The sequence below is a fragment of the Tachypleus tridentatus genome, chromosome 13, assembly GCF_004210375.1.
Source record: "Tachypleus tridentatus isolate NWPU-2018 chromosome 13, ASM421037v1, whole genome shotgun sequence".
NCBI classification, from domain to species: domain Eukaryota; kingdom Metazoa; phylum Arthropoda; class Merostomata; order Xiphosura; family Limulidae; genus Tachypleus; species Tachypleus tridentatus.
In genome coordinates, this window is record NC_134837.1 from 100,579,307 (window position 1) to 100,605,960 (window position 26,654).

General features: G+C 35.0%; 1 protein-coding gene across 5 annotated transcripts in view; it reads left to right on the top strand.

The window, feature by feature from the left end:
- LOC143236602 (plexin-A2-like) overlaps nt 1-26,654 on the top strand; it is a 226,557-nt gene that overhangs the window by 156,202 nt on the left and 43,701 nt on the right. For 4 of the 5 annotated variants that reach the window (XM_076474908.1, XM_076474910.1, XM_076474909.1 and 1 more), the window contains one exon: nt 14,735-14,863. The exons of the other annotated variant lie outside the window; for it this stretch is intronic. In XM_076474908.1, coding sequence (XP_076331023.1) covers nt 14,735-14,863 — 129 coding nt within the window. The remainder of the gene's footprint in view (nt 1-14,734; nt 14,864-26,654) is intronic. 5 annotated transcript variants of the gene reach the window in all.

The window sequence follows — 26,654 nt, forward strand, 5'->3', positions numbered from 1 at the left end:
TTCCATTGTTTGTTGGTAAAAGAGTAGCCCAAGAGGTGGCGGTGGGTGGTGATTACTAACTCCATTACATCTCTTTTTTTCCACTTTTGAATTAAGGACGGCTAACAAAAATAGCTCTCGTGTAGCTTCACGCGAAATTCAAACAAACCAAACATTTTCTTTCCATAATTCTATGATGACATTGAGGAGACATTGTAGGTATCGGGTTTTAAGGAGTATCAGCTAGTATTTTTAAACACTTGTACTGTATAGACTTCCAGTGTTTAAGTAGGTTTAGTTGACTTTTCTTTCACAACATATCAGTTGAGTAACAAAATGTTATCTGACTCAGCATCTTTACTTCGTGATGTTCATTCACAATATTTAGACTACCACTTCTTCACTTCTCTTATCCCATATTAACACAGTATACTCTGGATAATTGTCAGGCTGCTAATTAAACGTTTTCCATGAACAAAATGATATCTATCTTGGCGATATTTTATCTCCACCAACAAAAAATCTTACTCTCACCAAATAATAGACCTGATACCATATTTCTCTATTTCACTTACAAACACTTGCTTACATGTTAAATCTCAAGAGTTCGCACAACCTCTTCTGAATTTTTCAAGCCTTTGTTTAGTCAGTCCATTTTTCAAGTATTTGTTGTCGTTTTGTAAATTTTAAATTATTAGGATTTTATAGTTACAGCTCTTCCATGTAGGTCATTTTTTGTAATCGTCATCGAACGGTTTTATTGTTGGTTCTAATTTCATGTATAATCTACATTTCTGTGCTTATCTTGGATTTGATGTAGAAATCCTTGGAATGATTATTCATCCCTTTAGATATTTTCTTAGACTTCACTACCTCTTGGCCCGGCACGGTAAGATAGGTAAGGCGTTCGACTCGTAATCCGAGGGTCGCGGGTTCGAATCCCAGTCGCACCAAACATGCTCGCTCTTTCAGCCATGAGGGCGTTATGATGTGACGGTCAATTCCACTATTCATTGGTAAAAAAGTAGCACAAGAGTTGACGGTGGATGGTGATGACTAGGTGCCTTCCCTCTAGTCTTACACTGCTAAATTAGGGACGACTAACGCAGATAGCCCTCGAGTAGCTTTGCGCGAAATTGTAAATCAAACAACCACATCACTGCCTCTTATTATACTACAAAATCTACGGTATATATATATATACTGTAGGTTTTGACTCTTGTTACGTCAAGTAATAACATATTTGCTTCACTCTGTTTATTTTAAATCATTTTATATAGCGTTTTCATTTGTGGTCATGTTTGAACATAATGCAAACGTTTTCCTGATTATCTGTATTTATCTCAGTTAAAATAATACGGTATGGGTAATATTTAAAACAGTTGTGAAAAATAAATATATCATTATGAAAAAGTGAAACAGTGGATGACGTCCGCTAGTAGTTGTACAGCCGTATGGGGATAAGATTTATGAAATGAGCGATTGTTTTTATTGTAATTTAAAAACAATAAGCGAGTGTAATACAAATAAATATATTTACCATTTTGCCACCAGTATGCATATTTTTTACAACAAAACTTTGTTTTTTTTTCTTGTTAGATTCATAACTGGCAATGTACATTGTAGAAAATCGTTGTCTAATCTATTCCAGTTGTTATACATCCTGATTCATATTGTACACGGTTTTGTTTTATGAGACAGAAAGTAAGAAAAGAATACGATGAACTTATTCCAAATTTTCTTCATCTTATCAAGTTTCAGGATATGTTGAATAAGAATTTTGTTGGTTTTTTTGTCCAAGTTAAAAAAAGCTTTTTTTCTCATTGACAACACAATAAAAATGTCAAACCTTAAGTGTATTCATAATTTTAGATGGTGCTTAGTTTTCCAATAAATTTTGTGCAAAAGTGGATCAAAACAAACACTTCATTCAATTTTACATCGCGCTGAGTTCCACATCGTTTATTCCACTTGTTTGAAAAATAGTATATCATATATAGTGGTCAAATGATCCATACTAATCTAATGACATTTTCTCTATATTGTTACAAAATCAGTGCTGCTCCATGTATTTCCCACCTCTAGCCTGTAGTCGATTCTTTCAAGAAATTGGGATTGATCGCTGTAAGAATACCAACCAAGTTTTCTGTTTATTTTTGTATAGAACTGAATTATTTAATTGAAATTATATTTTCATCCGGAAGGATACGCTTTCATTATTCGACTGTCAAATGAATTTATCTTGCTTTAGCACGGCATTGTACATTTATGCGCCAATGGTTAGTTATATGGACGAAGAGATCGAAAAGAATTATTTGTAGTTTTTCTTTCTCTCTCTCTCTCAAACTATTTTTAATTTTAGTTATATACCAAAATGGAATGAAGTACGTAAATATGAGTTGTATAGAACGTCTGTTTCGATGTTTTTATAAGTTTCTTATAATGCAGTATTTTTCCAGACGGCGTTAACGTCACAAACATGTGTTGCCTCTGTGAATGTATATAGACCGTTCATTCCATGATATCTTTAATTTAAATGTCTACCTTTTGTAACTGTCGGCAACAACTGGTTTCAGTTTACTGCCTGTAAGGAAAATTTTAACTATAGATTACGTCACTCACAGATCGTGGGAAGGGATGGAATATGTTGCTTCTGATTGTGATACAGAACTCCAAAAGACTAACAATGAGTCGTCATCCATGTTTTTGATAACTAGTTACTTGCCCTAGGTTGCCTCAAATCTGTATCCTGCTGTCATTGTACTTGACGCTTCTTTTGTGAATGAAATAATATGTTAGAGATAAACTTTTTTCTCTCTTTCTCTCGAAATTCAGTAAAACTGCCTTATCTGAGCCCGTTGGCTGGTATCCCAGCATGGAAAATCGGAAACTTAATTAAGAATTCTGTTCCTCTCGAACGCTAAGAAACCTGTCTCTGTCACAGAAACAAAAGCCTCTCCAAGCAACTAGAAGGAATAATAAAATGATCTGAAGACAGGAAATAATGATAGCTACCTGAAGCGAGCTGGATCCGGACAACACCCTCTTCACAAGAGAGAGAAACATATTGATCCACGAAAGTGATCCAAACATAAACCATGGTCACTGCTGCTGTGGATATTACCTATCAAGCTGTGCAATACCTAGTCCTGTCATCTTCAAGTGGCAACTACTACAATCCAAGAAGAATTTTGATTGGTTACCACTTCACTAGCCAATAGCACAATTTATTTTATTTTCTCGAGCTTAAAAGCGTCCGACCAGGTAGAAGTAAGCCAAAGAGCTTTTACGTCAATGGCCTATTTAATCAAAGTGAATTTAAAATAAAGATTAATTAATTGTGTCGTTTTTATATTCTTTTGACGAACTTTTCTAGAGACCATAATCCCCACGTAGTTCTCATTGTTAATTTAATTAACCACATGTATGCAAAGTAATACATTAAAAATACAATCCGCATGGTTTTAATCGTGATTGGTGTCGAGACGACGGTCGTTAATCATGGAGTGTCAGCTTGTATTATAATTAACAACTCTCTCAGGCTCCATCATACCACTACCTAATCGTAACAACTATCAAAACAGTGATGTTATTGCATTACTTATAAATGTTTTAGTTTAAAAAATCTCACAGCAGGTGGGGCTACAATCTTAAAACCACAGCAGAAGTCGTACATTAAAAATTGAGATGCGCTCTCTTTAGTTGTAACAAAACTGAATACTTTGTAATATTATCTACACACCTTTTAGTACTGATGATAAGAATTATAATTCATAAAAATTATGTATATAATCACTGTTTTGTTATATCTTTGTTAGGTACATCAGTATTTCGTCACTTTATTGTTAAATAAAAATAGTGTTGTGTTATACTATTGTAAAATAGAGTCTGTGTTGTGTCTGTGTTAATTGACCTTTACTTCAAGACTCCTGTGACGAAAAATAAAAATCTCTACAAACCGTAACACCACTCCTAATAAACACGTTTTTTTTTTCTCAAGTGAATTATTTCAGGCAATAAGTTATAACGTTAAAAGGATATCCATTTTTATTGTTAATCTAAAAAACACACCTTAGATGTGGAAAAAATGTGCGACCAAAGAAAAAATGATTGAGCTGGCGACTTGAAATATGCGCTCTTAATTATAAAGTGTTATACGAACTTTTACTCGTTCTTGTATTGTACATTTACCTACGATGCATAGATTAACGTTATGTCGACAGTTTAAGGATGTGCGAATACAGTTTATCAAACCTATAGTGATTTTCACAGGTGTTGTCATCGCTCTATTAACACCTATATTCCGAATTAATTAAACAACAGTAGTAGAAAACTTAAGTATCACTCTTGTGGTGTATGAAATTTATAAATTAAAAAAACAAATGCAACAAATGTTTAAAATAATAAATATGTCTTCATACGTTTTATAGATTAGAATCATAGTAAGGGCAAATTGTCTCACAGTTACAACTAATAACCTTGTTTCGAGTCCAAGCTATACGAACTATTGAACATATCCTCAAATCCCAATTATAAAAATTTTAATTGAGGTATATTGCATTAATGCTTAATAATTGATTAAATTGTATGATGCTATCTCCCATTTCTAGGCACGGCATGGCCTGGTGGTTAAGGCACTCGACCCATAATCTGAGGGTCGCGGGTTCGAATACCCGTTGCATCAAACATACTCGCCCTTTCAGCCGTGGGTGCGTTATAATGTGACGGTGAATCCCACTAATCGTTGGTAAAAGAGTAGCCCAAGAGTTGGCGGTGGGTGGTGGTGACTAGCTGCCTTCCCTCTATTCTTACACTGCTAAATTAAGAACGGCTGATGCAAATAGCCTTCGTATAGCTTTGCGCGAAATACAAACCAAATCTGTATCGTATCTGTATAAATGTTTGCAATTGTAACTCACTGCAAATCTCAGTCCAAGGTAAGTAACTCAAATGATACATCCACTTATCGATATATAAATATGCTTAAATGATAGCACGTTTAAATGCACGATGTATTGTCCACTTTGAAATGGGGTTTATTTCCTTAAGCCAAGAGGTACATCAAGTTTACTTAGCTTCAACTGCTGCCTTATCTGACCTATTTTTGTGTTGCAAAGCCTTCTTTTCTAAGTATGACTTGCTCATTGATGTAGTCGTGTTAACAATATTCCTTAAAATGAAGTTAGAATGTTTCATCACAGACGAAGTAAGAGACACAGGGTTTGAGAGGATAACCATATCCATACCTACTGATAATTTTGGTATTGTTGCAAAATTAGAAATTTCCCATGCTAGTAGTTTAGTTTAATATTTTCTTATAATTAAATAGTTGTTTAATTATGATGTGAGTTCTGTTTTGTTTATTTTAATCTTCATTCTAAAAAATAATTTTTCAGTTTTTTAAAACTTTGGTCTAAAGAAAGAACGTTGAATTTTTTTGGTTATTTTGATGTGTTAATGTAAGAATATCTCATATTTAGTAGATATTTCTATGTATCTCTTATTTCCCACCCCCTCTGTAATTGAATTTCTCTTCGATTCTTGTGTAGGTGTTGTTGTTATTGTTATCACTACAAGAATAATTTACTCGTCTGCAATGTGAAAAATGCGATCCTGATAGCCCACGATATATTCATTTGTACATCAAAAATTCTGCTTTACTTGATATAGATAAAATGAATTTAATGGCAGTATTCTGTTTTTATTTAACATGTTATATACACGCATATTAAGATGCGACACGCTCTTTATTGTATGTGCGTCAAAAGAAACATGATTTTATTTTATAAACTTGTCGTACTACACTCGGGGTAACACTTTAGTCTTTCTAATTGGCTGAACGAGTACCTGATGTAAAACTCAAACAGAGCGGCGATCCCCTGGCGATGGGTTTATGTAATAGCTGTCAGGGTTGAAGATTGATTGTCGCTCTTATTTCGAGTGTTAATACCATACTCGTCTGCGACGACACAGTGGATACAGAGAGTTGAAGCTTGTAAAACCTGAAGTTTAATGTGTTTCATTGTTTAAATAAGTCGCAAAATCCCACTTATGTTACGTTAATTGAGAAATATTGTACGTTATTTCAATATAACTACGTGCAGTTATAAAATCTAGAAGCAAAGTAGACACGGAAATAAGGCCAACAAATACCATTTGGAATACATTAGTCTGCACTACAAGTTGTATTTCATTGTACTACTAATACAGCAGACTTTAGGATATTAATGTATGTGTATCTCTGTATTGTGAAGTACTGGCTTCTGGAAACATGAGCTACCACACTGCTTTCAGTGACCTAAGAAAAATGTTAGGGGATTGGAGATAGAAACAGATCTATTCTTGTGGGATTTGCATATCGAGCATTAAAGCCGATAGTTCTGTCATGCGAAAGGAATGGGATTTTGTTATTTGCTGCTTTTTAACCGCTGTAGCTTGTTGAGCGCTGGGAGAAATGGCTCCCTGTCACACCACGTGACCTTCCTTTCAAATGGATGGGCATCTGCCATCATTCTCACGTTGAATTCACGAATAATTTTTACATCACTGAACTTTAAACTACAGATGTAAAGAATAGGCCCATACACATATAAATGTATCTCGTACAACAGAACTTTTAATACTAGCTCTGTAATGTTACGGTTTTGTAAAGATAAACCCGGTAAAAATGTTTTTTGGGATGTCTTGATATTGTTAACTTGAGTTAAATCAGAAGTTTGAAAGTTTTCTTGTAAATTGACAGCTGCACACACCACTCGGCTATAAGCTGTTTTACAAAAATCTACATTTGTTGGATGTTTACACAGCCTGGTGCACTTGCATGAGTATTGTGTCTGTATTCACAATTGCTTTTTGTCTCTCTCTTTACGTTGTTTCAAAGGCGAAATGTAGTTAATACTTTATATTTGCTTTTTTATGCTTGTATGTTACAATATGAAACAGTACAGAGTGCCATCAGCTAGGGAAAGTTTCAATAATGGCGTGTGTTTTATGTGATATAGTTTCTTGTTTGCGTGAACGAAACGTAAGTACATACGCAATACGATATTACAGGTTCTCTGAAAATCTGAAGCACATTGGGAAGTAAGTTTAGTTGAAAAACAACATAATTAAAATTAAGGGTTTAATATTCAAGCATTGAAACGCACAGAAAACCTGTTTAAGTGAAACGAATGTATAATTATAGATATCAGTGCACAACAGAATAAAATAGTGTTTTAACTAAGATTATTGCTTTCTTCCAGTAATCCTTATTATATATCTAGGAACGAAGAAATAACTTTTATTGAGAATATTCTTGTAAGCATCTTTTAAGTAAAGGATTGAGCTAGGTATAATTTTATAAATAAAAACAAAACCTATTATACAAGTCGCATATTGGGAAAGTGATCACGTGAAACCAGATGTTTGGATCCAATTTTCGACGGAAGATGGCATTGCAATGGAAGGAATACGGTGTTTAATTTTGTGAACAGTACGTTATTTTTACAGAAATACCATAAAAATACCTGGGCCTGATTTTTCCAGAAGTTTTATATCTAACCGTATCTATCAACCTTGTTTTAAGGTATTATGTTTTGTCCTTTTTTCAGAAAATTTAAAAGTAAAAAAAAACTTTTACTGCAGATTAATAAATTCTTAAAGTGTTTTATGATTATCTCTTCAGAATATTTGTTTCAAAATATTCCGTATCATATAGGCGCTTTAAATCCTAGCTGTTCGTCTGATAGATTTTTCCTGAAAGTGCGTCAACGTTTTTATTAATAGTTTCAACTCTGGGCCCAGCATGGCCAGGCGGTTAGGGCGCTGGACTCGGAATCCGAAGGTCGCGGATTTGAATAATACCCGTCACACCAAACGTGCTTGTCCTTTCAGCCGTGGGTGCTTTATAATGTGACGGTCAATTCCACTATTCCTTGGTAAGAGAGTAGCTCAAGAATTGGCGGTGGGTGGTGATGACTAGCTTTTTTCCCTCTGCTCTTACACTGCTAAATTAGGGACATCTAACGCAGATAACCTTCGTGTAGCTTTGCGTGAAATTAACAAGAAACAAACAAACAAGTTTCATCTCTGCTTCCGAGTCACGGACTGTTTTGTCTGAATTTCTATTTCCATTAAGTCAGCTAGTCCATTAAGGAACCATTCTCCACTGAGTCAGCTAGTCCGTTAGTTGTGGCAGAGGCAGGTCATATTTCGATTACTTCAATGAAGCAAGAGTGTCTGTGGAGTTTCGTAGATTTATTTGATTGCTCACGGAGACTAACCTCAAAGCAGTAAGGAATATTGATGCTAGAAATGTGAGAGTGGGGGTGAGCAAAGAATTGATTCAGGTGCATTTGTCTTGGTTGTAATACCTTTGCGTTTTCATATTTGTCATAAACACCATTATTGCTGGATGTGTAAATAACAAAAAAATTAAAGCTCGTTAAACTAATAATCCATTTGTTTCCAAACACAAACACCTAGTAACAAATTGTTCTTACCAAGGTAGGTTTAAGGTTTGTTCAGTTCAAAGTTCACGGGTTTGTAAACGGTGTCATGCAGTTGGACACAAATTGTAATTACTGTGAGAGGCTCGAAATTTACCCAGTTCATTTTCCACAGATTTGTTAAATTTTGTTCAGTTCATCTTCCATAGGTTTGTAAACACAAATACTCCCACACAGTAGGGCATAAATTGTAGTTATCACGTGAGATCCAAGGTTTCTTTAATTCATCTCCCAATGGCTTATGAACATAATTGATGTAAAATATATTTCTAAGGCTCTTTACAATGATGAAGACAACACATAGTAAAATAACCGACCATAAGACTCAAGAATAAATTGAATTCGTGAAGGGTTTATCTTAAAACTTCTCTGGAACTTTTTGCACAGTTTTATTAGATAACTGATAATAATGCCACTTCCTTAATGTTATTGTTACAGACTTTACTGTGTATCACAAATGTGAAAAATAAACTTTTTAGGATTATATATTCTAATGAATGCGAATGAAATTCGCTCGTGACGTCATTTAACAGAATCACTTTGAAGTTACATATTAATAATTATTTTAACATTTTATACAGATTATAAAACATAATCTATCTTGTAATGCTGTATCATAGCATTCATACTTCGTCATCGATTGCAACGTACATTATACTATCAATATTAATAGATGTATTAACATTATATAAATACTCTTTAAATCTTGCGTTGTGACCTGATAACCATCACAGACCTATAGTCCCGACACAATCTCATATATTTGGTCTATAATGTGTGTTGACGCAAATATAGCTGAACTAGCCGTGACATTTACTGGGAAAGATTAGCCATAATTAGGTCTATATCGGCTTACGTTTCACAGTAGTAGAACCAAGTACATATCTTTTTGTTAAAAAGGTAGAATGTATAGGCTGTTTTCTAGCTGTGCTAACCTTAGCTTTCTCAGTAAACTCTGTGAAATATTACTCAAGTGATAGTGGCATTTATCAACATAAAGCTAGCTTTGTGTGGTCTTGACAGGCATGCTCACTTTTATCTGTGGCACCAGTTTCTTACAGTTAGTTGTTTTCTCGGAACTGAGATTATCACAGCTTTAGTGAGTTCGTCAGTAAATGTTTTCGTTAACTACCGCTGTTAGTGCTGCGTTGCGAAAACAACGGATGATCTTCTCGCCAGTCGTCATTTGTCGGCTTTCGCGTTTTGCAGCTTTAGTTTTACAGTGAAACCCGTTGTACAGGGGAGCAGGTGCTCTTCTATTCCGAGTTTTTCCTCGCCAACGGTGTAATTACAACGTAATGACGTGATTTTTTAAATTTCATTTATAATTCCGCAATTTCATCTGTAAGTTAATTAAATCTAAAAACATTTAGTTTGTAAACCTGATATACATGAATTGTGCGTGCACAAAATAGTAAGAACACGCGTAAACACATCTTATATTTTTCAAGTTAATTTGACATCGATAATAAAAAATTTGATAAGTTTAAAAACTTACGATCAGATACTTTTTAACTACCATAAATTATTCCTATAACGTTATAATATTATCCTCACAGCGTTACTATTTTACCCCTGTAGCGTTATGATGTTATCCCTATTAATTTGTGATGTTATCACAGTATTACTGTTCTTTTGTTGTTGTAGTGGTGATTCTGTTTTAGGGGTAAAAATATTCTGAAAATTATTGTTATTAGCAGTTAATTAATTCATTAAGTAAAATTTTGTCAAATGCTTTGGCTACATAATCCTTAATCCCATGAAGGATGAGATGTTAATGAAAACAGTTCTAATATTGCATCCGAGCAAGAAGCTTACTAATAATGTTAATCACCATTTTATACTGGCTTCATAATAAAGTTATGTAAATAATATTCCAATGTCACTTTTGTTTTGTTTCCTTCATTTTTTAAACCACAGCTAACCAGGTATTTCGCTTAATATCAAGTTATATTATATTTTATTAGGCTGATGGCCCGGTATGGCCAAGCGTGTTAAGGCGTGCGATTCGTAATGTGAGGGTCGCGGGTTCGCATCCCCGTCGCGCCAAACGTGCTCGCCCTTTCAGACGTGGGGGCGTTATTACGTGACGGTCAATCCCACTGTTCGTTGGTAAAATAGTAGTCCAAGAGTTGGCGATGGGTGGTGATGACCTCTAGTCTTACACTGCAAAATTAGGGACGGCTAGCAAAGTTAGCCCTCGCGTAGCTTTATGTGAAATTCAAAAAAACAAAACAAATTAAGCTGATTTTCAAAGGGGAGTTTATGAACACGCAAACATTGAAATATTACATACATAAAAAGTAACCAGGTGGTTAGAGCGCTCGACTGGCATTCCGAAGGTTACGGATTCCAATTCCCATCCCACCAAACATGCTCGCCCTTTCAATTGTGGGAGCGTTATAATGTGACGGTCAATTCCACTATTCGTTGGCAAAAGGGTAGCCCAATAGTTGGCGGTGGGTGATGATGGCTAGCTGCCTTTCCTCCAGTCTTACATTGCTATGTTGGGGATGGCTAGCGCAGATCTTTCTCATGGAGCTTTGCGTGAAATAACAAACAAAATAAACAAATGAAAAGTAGCATTAACTGCTTTTGTAAAACGGCAATTAAGTTTTCTATGATAAATGGCCTGGCATGGCCTAGCGCGTTAAGGCGTATGCTTCGTAATCTGAGGGTCGCGGGTTCGCGCCCGAGTCGCGCTAAACATACTCGCCCTCCTAGCCGTGGGGGCGTTATAATGTTACGGTCAATCACACTATTCGTTGGTAAAAGAGTAGCCCAAGAGTTGGCGGTGGGTGATGATGACTAGCTGCCTTCCCTCTAGTCTTACACTGCTAAATTAGGGACGGCTAGCACAGATAGCCCTCGAGTAGCTTTGTGCGAAATTCCACAAACAACAACAACAATGTTTGATAAATTGTGAGAACGAGGAGTTAACAGCCACTAAGTATTTAACAGTCTGCTGAGTTACATCGTACAGATTTGTTGTTTAAACGATATTTCGATCATTCGTTTCCGTGGTATCAAGACATGGTGTATGGAATTTAAGCTAAAAAAGCATTATTTATTAATTGGTATTAACTGTGGTATTATATCACAGTAACAGTGATGATAAATTTAATATAAATCATGTTATTCTTTAATACGTTTCGGTTTCCGTCAAGAGCATACATGTATCAGAAACAGTCTTTCTCTCATTTATTTTGTAAGTACAGTAAAGTGTTTTAATATTTATAAAAAGTATCTACATTCAAGTAGTTTGTAGCCTAAATTACATTTTAGTTTAAGTATTGCAGTATTGAAAAATTATCCATTAACTTGCTTTTAACAATGTCCTCTGTTTGTTATACGTATGCGTGTGTGTGCGCCAGTTAATTCTATACTGTGCTTAAACGTTTAAAAATTAAATTAATGTTCTCTATCGTGTTATAGAATACCCCATACTGCTAGAAGCACATTGAAAGATCTAATTAAACAATGTTTTCTTTCTCGTAAACCACTAGACACGCCTCGTTCGTTAGACCTAGAATCTCTTTGTTCAGCTTTCCATTGAAATGCAAATTGTGTTCAAATATTTGCGAAAGGCGTGCGTGTTGTGTCAAGCACGAAAGGCATTGTCATTCTTAGTGGTGGAGGGCTTGACACAAAGCTTGTCAAGAAACAAACAAATTACAACCCAGATTGACTCTACAGGTACTGAGGTTGAGGTTCTTAAAATTTGCTGTGTGCTTATGGTTGGCGCAGAAAGAAAGCCAACGAGATTAAACTGTTGTTGGCCTTCTAAACCATAAATGATACTTTCTGCTGCTGTTCAGAAAGGTAAGCCAGGTCATCAGCACACGCGCGCGCGCACGCGCTGTTGGCAGAGAAGTTGAATTACCTGTTCTGTTCTTTTTTTTTTTTTTTGCATATCAAAATTTGATTGAAACAAACCAATTTTCTCCTTGTTCTTCTAACATGTGAAATAATATCCCGTGCATTATTTTGTCTAGATGATGGAAATATGATACTCTGATAATGAGAAACGCTATAAAATACACGACATTTCATCCACAACACTCGGATTTTACTATTAACGACTGCGGTGAAAACAGACATTACCCTCCTCTTTCTCTTACAGTAATCATTCTTTTACTCTCTGTAACTGTGTGTGACAACGGCTAGCTCTCACGGTTAGTCTATCCATGAGTCAGACAGTATCTCAATACCTACATATACAAAGCTCTAATATAGCCCAGCTAGCGGTCCGTTTGGTTCTCCCTTTTCAATTAGCTTCTCCACGTGTTCACCTCATGACCTGGATAAGGGCATATAATCGTGTTGACACAAAACTATCCCTTCAATTTTACGATGGGCTTCTTGTTCAAAGGTAGCGCTGGCCCTGTAATGTATTCTTTACAGGCTTCTATTATTTTATTATTTTTTTTGGAGGGGACTGCAGACCTATCTCTCCAGTGTTAGTTAAATCAAACGGGGAGAACTAGAAAATTTAATATGCTTGAATGCTTTGCGTTCGTTGTGACGATCCAAGTTTTATGTCAGTTTACTTTTATGTATCTTAAGACGCACAACAAATACCAACAGCTGTGCCATGTTTGTCATTTGATCAAGATTTTCTTAAGAAATTTTAATTATGTTTATTTTATTTATTAAACACGTTTTCACAACTGCAATTTCAATATTTTTGTTATGTATAGAAGGCTAAACTATTTCTATCTCGTTTACTTTCTTTACCACATTGTATCAGCAAGAAACTCTGGTAAGGGAATTAATGGATTTTTGTAGTTCGCTCTAAGCGTAAAGCTTATAACATCACTTCAACATCTTTGTTTACTTTTGACGGACAGTTTTAAAGAAGTTTCTTTTTTTTTTGCTAGTGAACTACAATAGCCTAGTCTCTTGCCAGGATGCGTTATTTCAGCTTGTTTGTTTTTCGCAACTTGAGGTTGGAAAAAAAAAGTGTAAGGAGTGTGATTTCTTCGTTGAAGTTATAATGTTTAGAGTTTTCAGTTTAATTCAGTATTACTCTATCTCTCTCTGTGTGTATATGTATATAAAATCAACATGACAAGAGTGTACACATAAGATTAATAGTTGTAGGAAAAAAAAACGAGCTGAAAGAGAACAGATCTGGAAAAGCTAGAATAAAACTGAATTTAAAACTTGTTCAACTGAATACGGTATAACAAAAAATAATTGTACTGAAGCAATAAAATATTAACATGGACAATCAGAAACAGTGATATTTAAGGATATCCCGTTAAAATTATTCTTGAAAAAAAACATAAGTTATTATATTTGTGTAAAAAATGAAATGTATAAATTTGGAAATCGTTAAAAATCGAACAGTATATGACGCTAATGAACTTTTAGCCGATTGTAAAGAAGATTAGAACGTTTCCGAACGCGTTAAACATTTTAAAACGTAAAATACATAATGATATGCACAATTAAGTATATTTATTTGATTAATTTGTAATATTGTATTAGATGTTTGTTTTACTAATAACTTTCTAACTTAGTTCAAAATACCAGTTCTTATAGGTTCTCTTTACTTATTTTTTTTATTGAATTTCGTGCAAAGCTACTCGAGGACTATCTGCGTTAATCGTTTAGAAATAATAAACTAGAGGGAAGAAAGCTATTGAACGCCATCCACCATCAACCTTTGAGTTACTCTTTACTAACGAATAGTACTACTGACCTTCACATTATAACGCTGCAACAACTGAAAGGACGAACACGTTCGGTAAGAGAGTTCGTTTCCGAGAGTCGAACTTTCTATCCATCTTAGAATCACACTCGGTTATAACTACCTACTTAAGATGTTTAGAAAAAAGGTTGCCCTCCATACCGGGTCAGCAGTGGGTTTACAGACTTACAAAGCTAAAAATCTGGAATTAGATTTAATGTGGTGGGCAAAGCGTGGATAGCCTATTGTGTAACTTTGTGATAAAACATAAAACCAGAAAGAAGGGAACTGATTTTTGATGTGGCTTGTTTCTAATACGTATTGAAACTAATAAGCAGTATTTATACGTTGAAAACCAACAATCAGGTCCTTATTACGTTGTCATTATTCGTTTACTAAAGCAGTTGTTTATTCGTATATATATATATATATATATATATATGTTTTCTAGTATTTACTTTTTCTAGTTGAATAAGTTTACTGTTTTTGATTTCCAGAGATAAAAACTGCAATATTATCACAATTAAAATAAGCGAAAAATCAGAATTCATTATTTATGTTTGTTTTCTAGGCTGTAGTAGATTCTGTAACTAGTGCTTTCGAATACTCCGATTCTATAATCGACGAAGGATCACCTGTGAACCAGGATTTGACCTTTGACCAGAACCGGCACAACCTATACGTCATGACAGAGAGAAAGGTCGGTTGGAATTTGTTAATACTTCGGATAAGACTTTATTCATTTTATCTTTCACTATTGACGACTCACTTCTTGTAGGTTTTGGGTTGATAAGTAGGGCATATCTTGGGTCGTTCGCCAACAGTAAACATAATTTTAGTTTAAGCCTCATATGTAAGAATTTGTATAGGATAGAAATAAGTCACTAATTATCTTCATTGTTTAACAGATTGCATGAGCTGTCTTTTACACTCTTAATTGTGTTTACAGAAAACCCGCACTTATTTATAACTCACGTTTCTTTAGTAGTGAATAAATGTTTTTTTTTTCTAAGTTGTTACGTTGTCGATAATTTGTCTGTATAGAACGTGCACACAAAATCACTTATTCATAGTGTATTTCCAAAATTTTTCACGAGCACTTTCGTCGTTAATTTCTTTATCGACGATCAACATAGGTCGGAGCTCCTGGTTTTCTTAGTGAGAAAGCAGAAGCCAGACGCGACTCGACGTTTCAAAACTTAATTTTCTTCGTGCAGAAACATATTGAATTTATTCTGAACGTAACAATTCGTTTGACCATGAACTGACATGATTGAGGTAAACATTCCTCACTCGAATATGATAATAACATTTGTTATAAGATAAGGTAGAAATACTTTTTTTTTTTTTTTACAGTAATGTATCTTCTACTTTAGCGCAAAATTGCACGGCGTGTTGTCTTTGTAATGGATCGAACCTTGATTTCCAGCATTACAAACCCTCAAGCTGATCGCTAACTCACCAGACTACTTTTGGCTTCGTATTAACATGCTGGTTTATGGCGTAGTTATTACAAATAAATACTGTAAAAATTAGAGACAAAAGGTTTGGTTTGTTTTGAAATTCACGCAAAGCTATACGAGGGTTTACTGCGCTAGCCGTCCCTAATTTTGCTTTGCAATGTAAGACAAGAGGGAAGGCAGTTAGTCATCATCACTCACCGCCAACTCTTGGGCTACTCTTTTACCAACGAATAGTGGTAAATCGAATCCCCGTCACATCAAACATGCTCGCCCTTTCAGCCGTGGGGGCGTTATAATGTGATGGGAATTCGAACCCGCGACCCTTAGATTACTTTAACCATCTGGTCATGCCAGACCAGAGACAAAAGAAAAAAGAGAAAATGGGAATCTAGGAAATAGTTTTGAAACTCCACAAGACAGCGAGAGATGAAGGCACTATATTTATTATTACTGCACCGAACTCTGATACATCCTAATATTCCGTTGGGCAAGGGAACAAAAATAAACATTTCGAATTGGTTAAATTATATGAAAAATGTAAATATTTTGGTTTAGTTTGGTTAATTCTATTTTCGGTACATTTAGCCAACATCTCCTTGTAAAATGTTCACGAACAAATCCTGTAAACATTTTAACGTAGAGTTTTAGTTCACCTTGCTTGACTAACAAAAAACGAATGGCATCTTTTTCCACAGTTCGCTATATTGGGAGTTTAAGACAAACTTAGAATTTTGTATTTGATTTTATTAAAACATAAGATGGACATGATTGTTTGCTTTTAAATTTCTCATTTTTACTGTAGTTGAGGGAAGGGGGGAAGAAAATACTTTTTTTTTTAAACGTTACCCCTCTGGTATAAAATTTGGTACGTATTTTTAATCACGTAGGGGATCAGAAAACCAGAGATGAGCAATACTTTTGAATAATGTCCCACGACGGGACAGCGGTAAATTTATTGATTTACGACGGAAAATTCACGGTTCAAGTTTCCGCGGTGGACACAGAAGAGAACCAAATGAAATATTGGTCTAAACCAGACAAATACCTTGCAGAACATTACAACAAACGTTTTTGTGATCACTACCAATAACGGTTACTAACGTGCTTTCGAGTCTGCATGAAATTTATGAAAAAAACAACGATGTTTATTTCGTTACATACAGAAACTTTATGTTTAGCTGTAATTATGTTTTAAAAGATACATTTTAAAGAATGTCTCATTATCTCGTTGTCTGTGATAAAAGATAAATATGTAATTCCACGGACACAAAGCATAATTTTCCATTAGGATTTACGCATTTGTTCATGAATACTGCACCAACAACACAACCCTCTTCAGACGCGCTGAGTTACTCAGAAATCAGTTATGGATCTATATTTTACAGACAAGAACTATGGCCTTTCACAATAATTTCAAAAAGTGTAGCAACGAGAGTATTTAATTTCATGTATGTAAAGATGAGCTTAATATACCATGAAACATCCCATAATATACTTTCGGTATTCACGAATACATTAGACTTTTTTGTCCTTTTTTAATGCATCTACACAATACAGTGCAAACAATTGTGCACAAGAGCGCCCTCTCTAGTATTAAAATATTTTGCTTTACATTTTCAACTAACAGGCTACTTGATCTCAGGTTTGCTGGCATAGGACATCGTGACAGGTATGAATCTGCCATTGAATAAGCTACGACCAAATTCTGTAGCAAGTGGAAGAGTTGGCTGACACAGATGTGCTCGTTTGTACAGAGCAATTTCGACAAGGCCCTAAACAAATGGAAATGAAACGTTATCTTCCGTTGGTTGCCTGAAACCTGATTTGGTTCATACAAGCAGTTACACGAACATAGTGAAATAGTTTGTCTTCATTTGCTATAGCACGCTGTTGTTGCTTCAAGAGGGCTATCACTACTAGATTCTACAAAATAAAAATGTTCTTCCATGCCCAGAGCATCCCTTACTGTCCTTTACTTGAATGAGTGCTACATGTAGCCATTTAGAACATATATACATAAAAGACTAGCTGTCAGTTTTTTCGGATCATTTTTGTACTTATTGTTTAGCTACAGGTTCATGGACAAGGGGGGAATTTGAAGTTCTTGTTTCTCCGAGTCCAAAGTTATTTCAATGAACCTAGATCATAAAAATGGTAAACATGGATAATTATTTATCTGTACCTGTATTAATTATTGCAGAAGCCTGAAATATATTCAGTTGAACAGAAAAGAATGGATTTGCTGAGTTAGTTATTTTGTAATGGATATTTTTGTTAAAATCGGCATTTAATGTCCAAATTGTCATCCTTCATATGTTGCTATAGTTTTTACGTAACACAGCTATGTATAAGAAGTGTTCCGGATATTTTATGTTCGTTGGAAATATTTATTGTTGTATCTTCCAATAACAATAAAGAATATAAATGACAAGTTACATGTGTAATATATATATATTCTGGACATTTTGACGTGTTTGACGTGTTATCTGTTAATATAGCGTAACCGTTTGTGAAATGTTAGGCGTTTGAAGCCTCTTATTCCCAAACGTAATTATTTAATGAGACATATATAGCGGCACTATTATAGGGGTAAAATGTCTCAGCCTAGCTAGTGCAACGGCCTTAAGACTGAAACTGAAATATGAAACTTTTATATCTGAGGCTTTAAGATTTAAGTATTTTTGCATGCTCTACTGTTGGCAGTGTGACTACTATAATATTCATTGCACACATTCCTGAAAGATGTTTGTTTGTTTGTTTTTTGAAATTCGCGCAAAGCTACTCGAGGGCTATCTGCGCTAGCCGTCCCTAATTTATCAGGGTAAGACTAGAGGGAAGGCAGCTAGTCATCATCACCCACCGCCAACTCTTGGGTTACTCTTTTACCAACGAATAGTGTGATTGACCGTCACATTATAACACCTCCACAGCTGAAAGTGCAAGCATGTTTGGCGCGACGGGGATTCGAACCCGCGACGCTCAGCTTACGAGCCCAACGCCTCCTAAAAGATAAAATGAACAAATAGATTTAAGTCTCTTACCTAAACAATTATAAGCCTATTATCATGATTCTCGGATGTCACTGATGTGGATGGGGAACATAACCAGGAATTTAAGAAACGTTTAATTTTGTTATTATTCGAGTTGTTTCGATGAAGCGAAATAGTAAAATGTTTGTTCTATTCTTTGATGTAAATATTCACTAATATTTACATGCGGCGCAGTATAAGCAACTTTTACACATATAATAATAATAATAATAAAACAGTAATTGAGAGTGAGATCTCAAGTTCTTACGGAAATATTTTATCAGAATTATGAAAATTATTGTAAAATATCGCTATGTTATTAATGCTAAAACAAAATAATTTGTTTCATAACGTGTAATAAAAACACAGGTATATATAGTAACACAGGCCTGGGATGATTATATTGTATTTAAATATTAACTCGTTCTACAGAAATTCCTGTACGCTGAAACCAAAATAAACATTTTTTTCCATCGCGTATATATTTTTCATATATTTATGTAATTTTACATAAGTGAACCATCTTCATTCAAATCGGTTACCATTTTTATGCTTAAAATGTTGGATTTCTCTAGACCAATCGCGACGTGACTCTTATCGATCGTTATAGAATCCACGACAAACACACCGCTAGTATGTGTTTAAATGGTTAAGAAACTATATGACGTATCACTTCTGGTAGGCTTGGCATGGCCAGGTGGTTGGGGCGCTCACTCCTACTTTGAGGGTCACGGGTTCGAATTCTCATCACACTAAATATGTTTGTCTTTCAGCCGTGAGAGCGTTATAATGTTACGATCAATCCTACTATTTGTTGATAAAAGAGTACCCCAAGAGTTGGCGGTGAGTGATGATGACTAGTTGCCTTCCCTCTGGTCTTATACTGCTAAATTAGAGACGGCTAGCGCAGATTGCCCTCGTGTAACTTTGCGCAAAGTTCAAAAACAAAAATTATTTCTGGGTACTATTTGCTTGTGCGTCCACTACGGTATTATTTTTTCTTTTCAATGTTATTTATTGGTTGCTATGGCAACAAGAGGTGTGTAAATGACTCAGACATATTCTGTGATATTTTTGGTAAATGTGTTGTAAATAAACAAAGGCAAAACATCACAAAAGTAGTCAAAAAAGGTTTACGCATATATTGGAATAAAACTTGGAGACCTATATAAATCCTGAACTTTTACAAAGTTTGCACAGTTTGTGTTCGAAGAGTTGAGATAATGGACTAAAGGCAAAAAAAGTCTTTGCCTTTTAGAATTCCAGTCGTCTAGTGCGAGCTTAGAAACCATAAAAATGACTGCTATATTTGTATGCAACGTGTAAGTCTACAACACTGAAATAAAAAGGAATTTCTTATCCAAACCTTCAATTTGCGATAAGACTTGTCGCTTATGGACCTGATGTGCCTGTATTTACCTGAGGCTTTTGATACAGTTTCATCTGATTCTGTTTGTTTGTTTGTAATAAAGAACAAAGCTACACAATGGGCTATCTGTGGTCAGCCCATCATGGGTATTGAAACACAGATTTTATCGTTGTAACTCCGCAGACATTCCGCTGTGCCACTAGGGAGCATCTGATTCTGAAATTAATAGAAATTATGTTAGGGATTGTTTTCAACCTGAAGCATATGATGAACCACAACTTTTCACACAAGGTGAACTTAATGATTTGATGAGAGACTTATATCTTCCAAAGGATTCTTCAGATATTTTGGGGTAAACAAAATAAAAAATTAATCCAAATAACAGTTTTTGTCTTTCCGATTTGTAAAGAAAGAAAAATCTTCATGTGATAGAAGAATGAAAATAATATTTTCGAGATATAGGAAGCTAAGTTACAGAAAATCTCTTATTAAAACCTAAACTTTTATTAAGTTTAAATTCGCAGACGTTTGTGATTGAGGACAGTCATGAGCTCTTTTGTTGTTGTTCTATCATGATAATGGAAAATATTTGATCATGTTAAAGAAAACTGTATGTCATGTCACTATATCAATAATGCTCAAAACACGTAATTTGTTCTGGTACAAATGGTTTTGTTTCTTTATTACTTGTTAAACACATAATTACATCATTGCCTTCCCTCTAGTCTTATACTGCTAAATTAGAGACAGCTAAAGCAGATAGCCCTCGTTTAAATTTGCGCAAAGTTCAAAAAACAAACATCATTTCTGGATACTATACCTCCACAAGAATCGAAACCCGTTTGTTTGCGTTATGAGCCATCAGACTTATCGCTAAACCACTAAAGTTGGGACACTTCTACACATGACAAACACTTATGTTAAGCCCTGAAATCAAATTTAATATTTTTTTCACAGCCCAGGGCATACCAACTGAAAGGTTAATTTGTTTATTATTGCAAGTAAATCATTTACATATTTCTTTGTTAACACGTGCAATCTCAAGGGCGTAGAATTTCCAGTAACTGCGTGCCGATATTACTCAACAATTATAACTTTCCAAAAAAAAAAAGGGAATTCGATGCTTATGAAACACTAAGCAAACGCTATGTCATATGAGCTAAAGGGTTAACTCCCTATAGTAAAACAAGCTTTATTGATTCCTAATCCTAGGCTACCACACCTATGGTTATTTGTTCGTATATGATAAATCTTTACGTTAATCTGCAACTTTCACTCAGACTTGACTGTGTTCTATAAATTATTTGTATTGTTTTGTTTTCATACGTCTTTATATTCACTAAAAAATTATAATAATATTGGTTATCTTGCATTTGGTGGTTGTATTATTTCTAGGATCTTATTACGGGTATTTAGTTGGAAGTGGACACTTAACTTTTATATCTTTATTTTTCACTATTGCTTAGTTGACAGTGGTATTAAAAATGGCATTTACATTATAGGTTCCCCCTCCTCCCACACAGCTCGTGCCATACACTATTACTGGGAGAAAAACCATTGTCAGGTGATCGAGTGCGTTTCTGTTGTTAACTTATAAAGCTTCTTTGTCTGGTTGTCGACATGTCATCCTATACCTCTCTACTCTCGACCACGTTTTACTCGTTTTTTTATCACACCACTGGTCTATGATTTACTGCTCATTTGTGATCTCTATTTCATATTTTTGAAACGGAAAACTAAAACAAGAGCTAAAAAATCCGGTAATAATGGTGTACACTTATTTCTTCTCCAACTTGCAAAACAAATGCATATTTCTTTTAGCAACGATGTTTTGATACATTTCCAACTATATGGTCCTCAGCGGGCCGCACCCCCGAGTTTGGCCATCTCAGTCCTTAACAGTACAATTTGCATACGTAGCCAAATAGCAAGCACACGTGTAGTTTGTATCGTACTTCACGTGACCTCGTGTTTGTCAAGAATCGTACAAAAATACAAAGTTTTAATATTTACTTGTTATCTAACTCGTGTTATTACAATAAAGTTGGTAATGGAAAAGATTTACTCTTAAAAAGACATTTTCATCGGTCCAAACACACACTAAAAGCATCTCGCCTGAGCTTAGCTTCTCAAGGTAAATTGGTTTGTTTTTTAAACAAAAATTCACTTGTCCATTGAAGACTGGAAGTGTTCTTAAAGTTACTTACAATCAGCCGAGCGTCTCAGTGGTGTCGTGTTGTATGTGTGGTTGTTTTTAACAGGAATTAGTATAAGAGTCTAATGCTGTAGCAAGTGTTTTTATATGTGTGTTTTTTAAAGGAATCAGCATAATATTATTAACAGTTAGAACGTTTTAAAAACATGGATGATCATTATACATATAGTAATTATTCAAATAACAATTTCAGTGTTCGTTTGAAACAAGGTTAGAAAATGTGACTAGCCAAAAACACAAAAAAGTTAGCTGTCGAAAACAGCTTTGATGTTCTCTGGAACATATACGATTGTCCAGAAAAATGGAGTAATAAATTTTTTAAAACAGTTTCAGTCTTCTTTGGGATATTCTCTGGAATAAAATACTGCCCAGAAGAACAAAATAATTATCCACTGAAAGCAGCTTCAGTGTTTTTTGAAACACATACCGAGATGCGTGATTGGCCAGAGCAGCAAAATTGACTGGTCGCTTTATTAAGATCTGCATTTAATATCTGGTTGATTTACTTTTCGTTATTAAGATCTGCATTTAATATCTGGTTGATTTACTTTTCGTTATGATGATAACTTAGAATGTACGTGGTATAAACTTCACAATATATCGCATATTATGATCTTAATTGTTTCACAATTCGTCCCAAATATACTCAGTCGAATTGAATTGGGATCAGTTGATTGTGCTGTCCAGAGAGGGCACTGCTGTGCTATTCAGACCATTATGGTACGGCACAAGTGTGGCACATTGTTTCTTTATGGTTTTTTAATGGCATCTGGACATAATCAGAAAGAACATTCTTTTACCTTTCCGGTGTAAGTTGCCCTTCTGTCAAAATCACAAGATCCAGCCTTTGCCAAGAGAATGTTCCCAGCATCAAACACAGCCTTCAACAAACTGTTCTGTCAGGACAACACGACAATAGTTACATGTTTCTTTTTCTCCATGTTTTTATATGTATTTGAGTACTTATTCTCCACACTCCATCGTTAAAGCCATGCGAGATCAGCAGTTTTGGACTGATTCTTGGCTGATATTCATTTGATGATATGGATATTGATATCAGTCTTAACTGCTGTTGAAAGGATTGGTCAGATGATATTGAGGCTAAGTTTGGTTGCTCATTACAACCTGTTTGTTCGTCGTTTCTCTTAGTCTGTCGTCAGGGGTTGGCATTTTTCTAATACCATTGTAAATATACTCTCTTTAAAAATGCATTTGAACAAAAATGGCCTTTAATAACGACGATTTTGGTATAATATTACACTGCCTTGAAAATCGAACATATTATTTTCTTGCAAATGAAACATGATTGCACGACCACATTTATATGACTCTTGTAACTACCCGACACACTATACTATCTATTTGTTTTTGCGTGTGCCTATAAATGGATTATTTTATAAAATGGTCAGACAATGACATACAGAAAACAAAAAAGCGTGACATTTTATATTTAGGTTTAACAAAAAATGACGTTACAAGAATGTTAACTGCTCCATAATTGTCTAAACAAACTGTGACCCATATCAAACTTGCATGGAAATATGCACAAATACAGTAATAGCTATAATATAGTAAATCACTGTTTTCATTACTCTTGGCTTTGGGCCCGGTGTGATAAGGTGTATTAAGGCGTTCGACTCGTAATTGAGGGTCGTAGGTTCGAATCCCCGTCAAACCAAACATGCTCGCTCTTTCGGCCGTGTGAGCGTTGGTAAAAGAGTAGCCCAAGAGTTGGCGGTGGATGGGGACGACTCGCTGCCTTTCCTCTAGTCTTACACTGATAAATTATGGACGGCTAGCGCAGATAGCTCTCGTGTAGCTTTGCGCGAAATTCAAAAACAAACACAATTTTGCCTTTCAATGGTATAGCGGTGAACTGTCAGCTTATAACGCTAAAAACCTAATTTCGATACCCATAATGGGCAAGGGCAGATGATAGCCCATTGTGTAGCTTTGTGTTTAACAACAAACAGATCACTGCTTCTTCTACTTTATTGTATGAATGTTGGTGTAGCAAAATTTAATCTTCAAAACCCCGTATCAAATTGCACAGTCATAATGCCCAAAATAACATTGAATGCTATTACTTTGAAGCAGTCTTCTGTGTCCTTCAACCTTTGATCATTGGATAATTTATGAGTTTTAGTGTTTCCATACATTTTGAAGATACTTTGTGGCTTTCGTATGATCTGTACCCTTGCGTACAAAAAATGAGAAACCACATTCAACACACTAAGGGCATTTATCAAAGAGATCAACTTCAATTTCTTAAGTTTTTCTTTAATCACATTTAACCTTTGTACTTTCCAATAATATTATACTTAAGACTTGCATTCCATCTACACATAGCAAAATTTCACACCCATTTAAGAAATGAGTCGACCAGTCCAAGCGACTTATTACAAAATAAATAGAACGTGTATAACAAAGGAAAAAACGCTCGTACACGTTCACAACACCGATTACATTACACTAAAGAATTGCGTGTTTGACAAAACACCAAAGGTTTGTATTAAGTTAGAAGAAGTCCTGGCGTGGTATCCCACAATCTTAGATACCCTATGTTAGAGTCTTTTTTCCATTTCACACATATAGGAAGAGATTAACTCCAACTCCGTACTAACCTGTACAAGATTCTATACCGTACCTCATAAATACTGCATCGTATAACCTAATCTAGGACGAAAGATGATGCAAGTTTAATCACATCTTGTTTACAATAATGGCAGCCACTTGGAAAACGTTTACAGGAAAATGTTGAATGTACCCGAGTAGCGAAATGTTCTTCCCTAAGTTTTGAAAGGTAAGATATAGTAGTTTTCTGATTTCCGCAACAGCATCTTCGAAGATGAGGCTTAAGTTATGTGCAACACAACACGCAGAGCACATTTCACGACTTGACCACATTTTCTACATTATTTTCTAGCAGTGCCAGCCTAACCTTGATAACAGTATTTCATAAAGTTCTACTTTCTCATTAAGTTTTACGATTTCGTTGTCAGCAGTAATGTAGTTCACAATTTCTTACAGGTCAAGAAAGCTCTCGATTACTTTTGCTTCCTGATATCCGTTATTCTCGTCTATAATCATTTGAACATGGCGGAATGCTTGACTTTTCTTATTAGTTTTTCAAATGTTTTGTTTTGTATCCATGAAGGTGGCGGATAAAGTCGCAACCTAAGTGTCACATTCTAATCGCTCGTGCACTAAGACTAGAGTCACTTCGGTATTTTCTGTCAATCTGACATACGAATTAGTTTGTTCATTAAGAGATCAAACTCAGCCAATGCAGTTGTTCAATGTTTAGTATTCTTGAAATATTATAAAATAATGAGGTATTTTGACCCCGAATAAACATTGTTTTTAACAACAATTTAAGAACTTATCTCGAAAACTTTATTTGCCTCCACATTTCGCATTCCAGGTATTTTCCTCTGTTCTATGCTGTCTTTATGAGCCATAAAACCATTACATATAATGATATACATATTGGAACACTTGTGACCCTGTTAAACTCCATCCAAAGTTTTTGGGGAAACGCCATTTTCATACTCCTACGTGCAGAGCTATTTGTCTGGAATGGTATATTTGAAAATGTTTGAATTTATATTTGCTTTAGGTAATTCTATACAACCCATTCGAAATTTTTGGCATTACTTTAATCGTGATCCCATATCTTTCATCTTAACTTTCCAATCTTATAACCTCTTAGACCATCATGGATGGTGGTCTTTCCGTGGTACCTGTCCGTAATTTAGAAGAAACAACTAGTTAACACCACTCACTACCAAATCTTGGGCTTGTGTTTTACCAAAGAATAGTGAGATCTACCGTAATATTATGACACCCAACACTTGAAATGATGAGCAGATTCGGTAACGGGGATTCGAAACCGCGATGATGGATGGTGTATTAATTTACTTTCATTATGTGTTGGTGGTCCTAACTTGAAGAAAACTTTTCAGAAAACACCTCATTTTGCATTTCTTAGGGAAATATGTTGTTTGGTTGATTTGTAATACATATTTTAGTATTTGTTTTCGATATTAACAAGGAAATCAGCATTATCTCTAAAGGGTCTATCAGAAATGATCATTATATCTCATTTCTTCATTTTTCACAGACATGTTGCCAAAGTTAGGTTTTATTTAAGTTTCACCATTATCATAGTTTGAGTTTGTTTGTTTGTTTGTTTGTTTTTAATTTCGCGCAAAGCTACATGAGGGCTATCTGCGCTAGCCATCCCTAAGTTAGAAGTGTAAGACTAGAGTGAAGGCAGCTAGTCTTCACCACCCACTGCCAACTCTTAGGCTACTCTTTATCCAACAAATAGTGAGATTTATGTATGCAAGCAAAAACGGCTCGTTTGGGTTGAGAAAATATTTTGCATATATATTTCTCTACAAGTGGGTTTT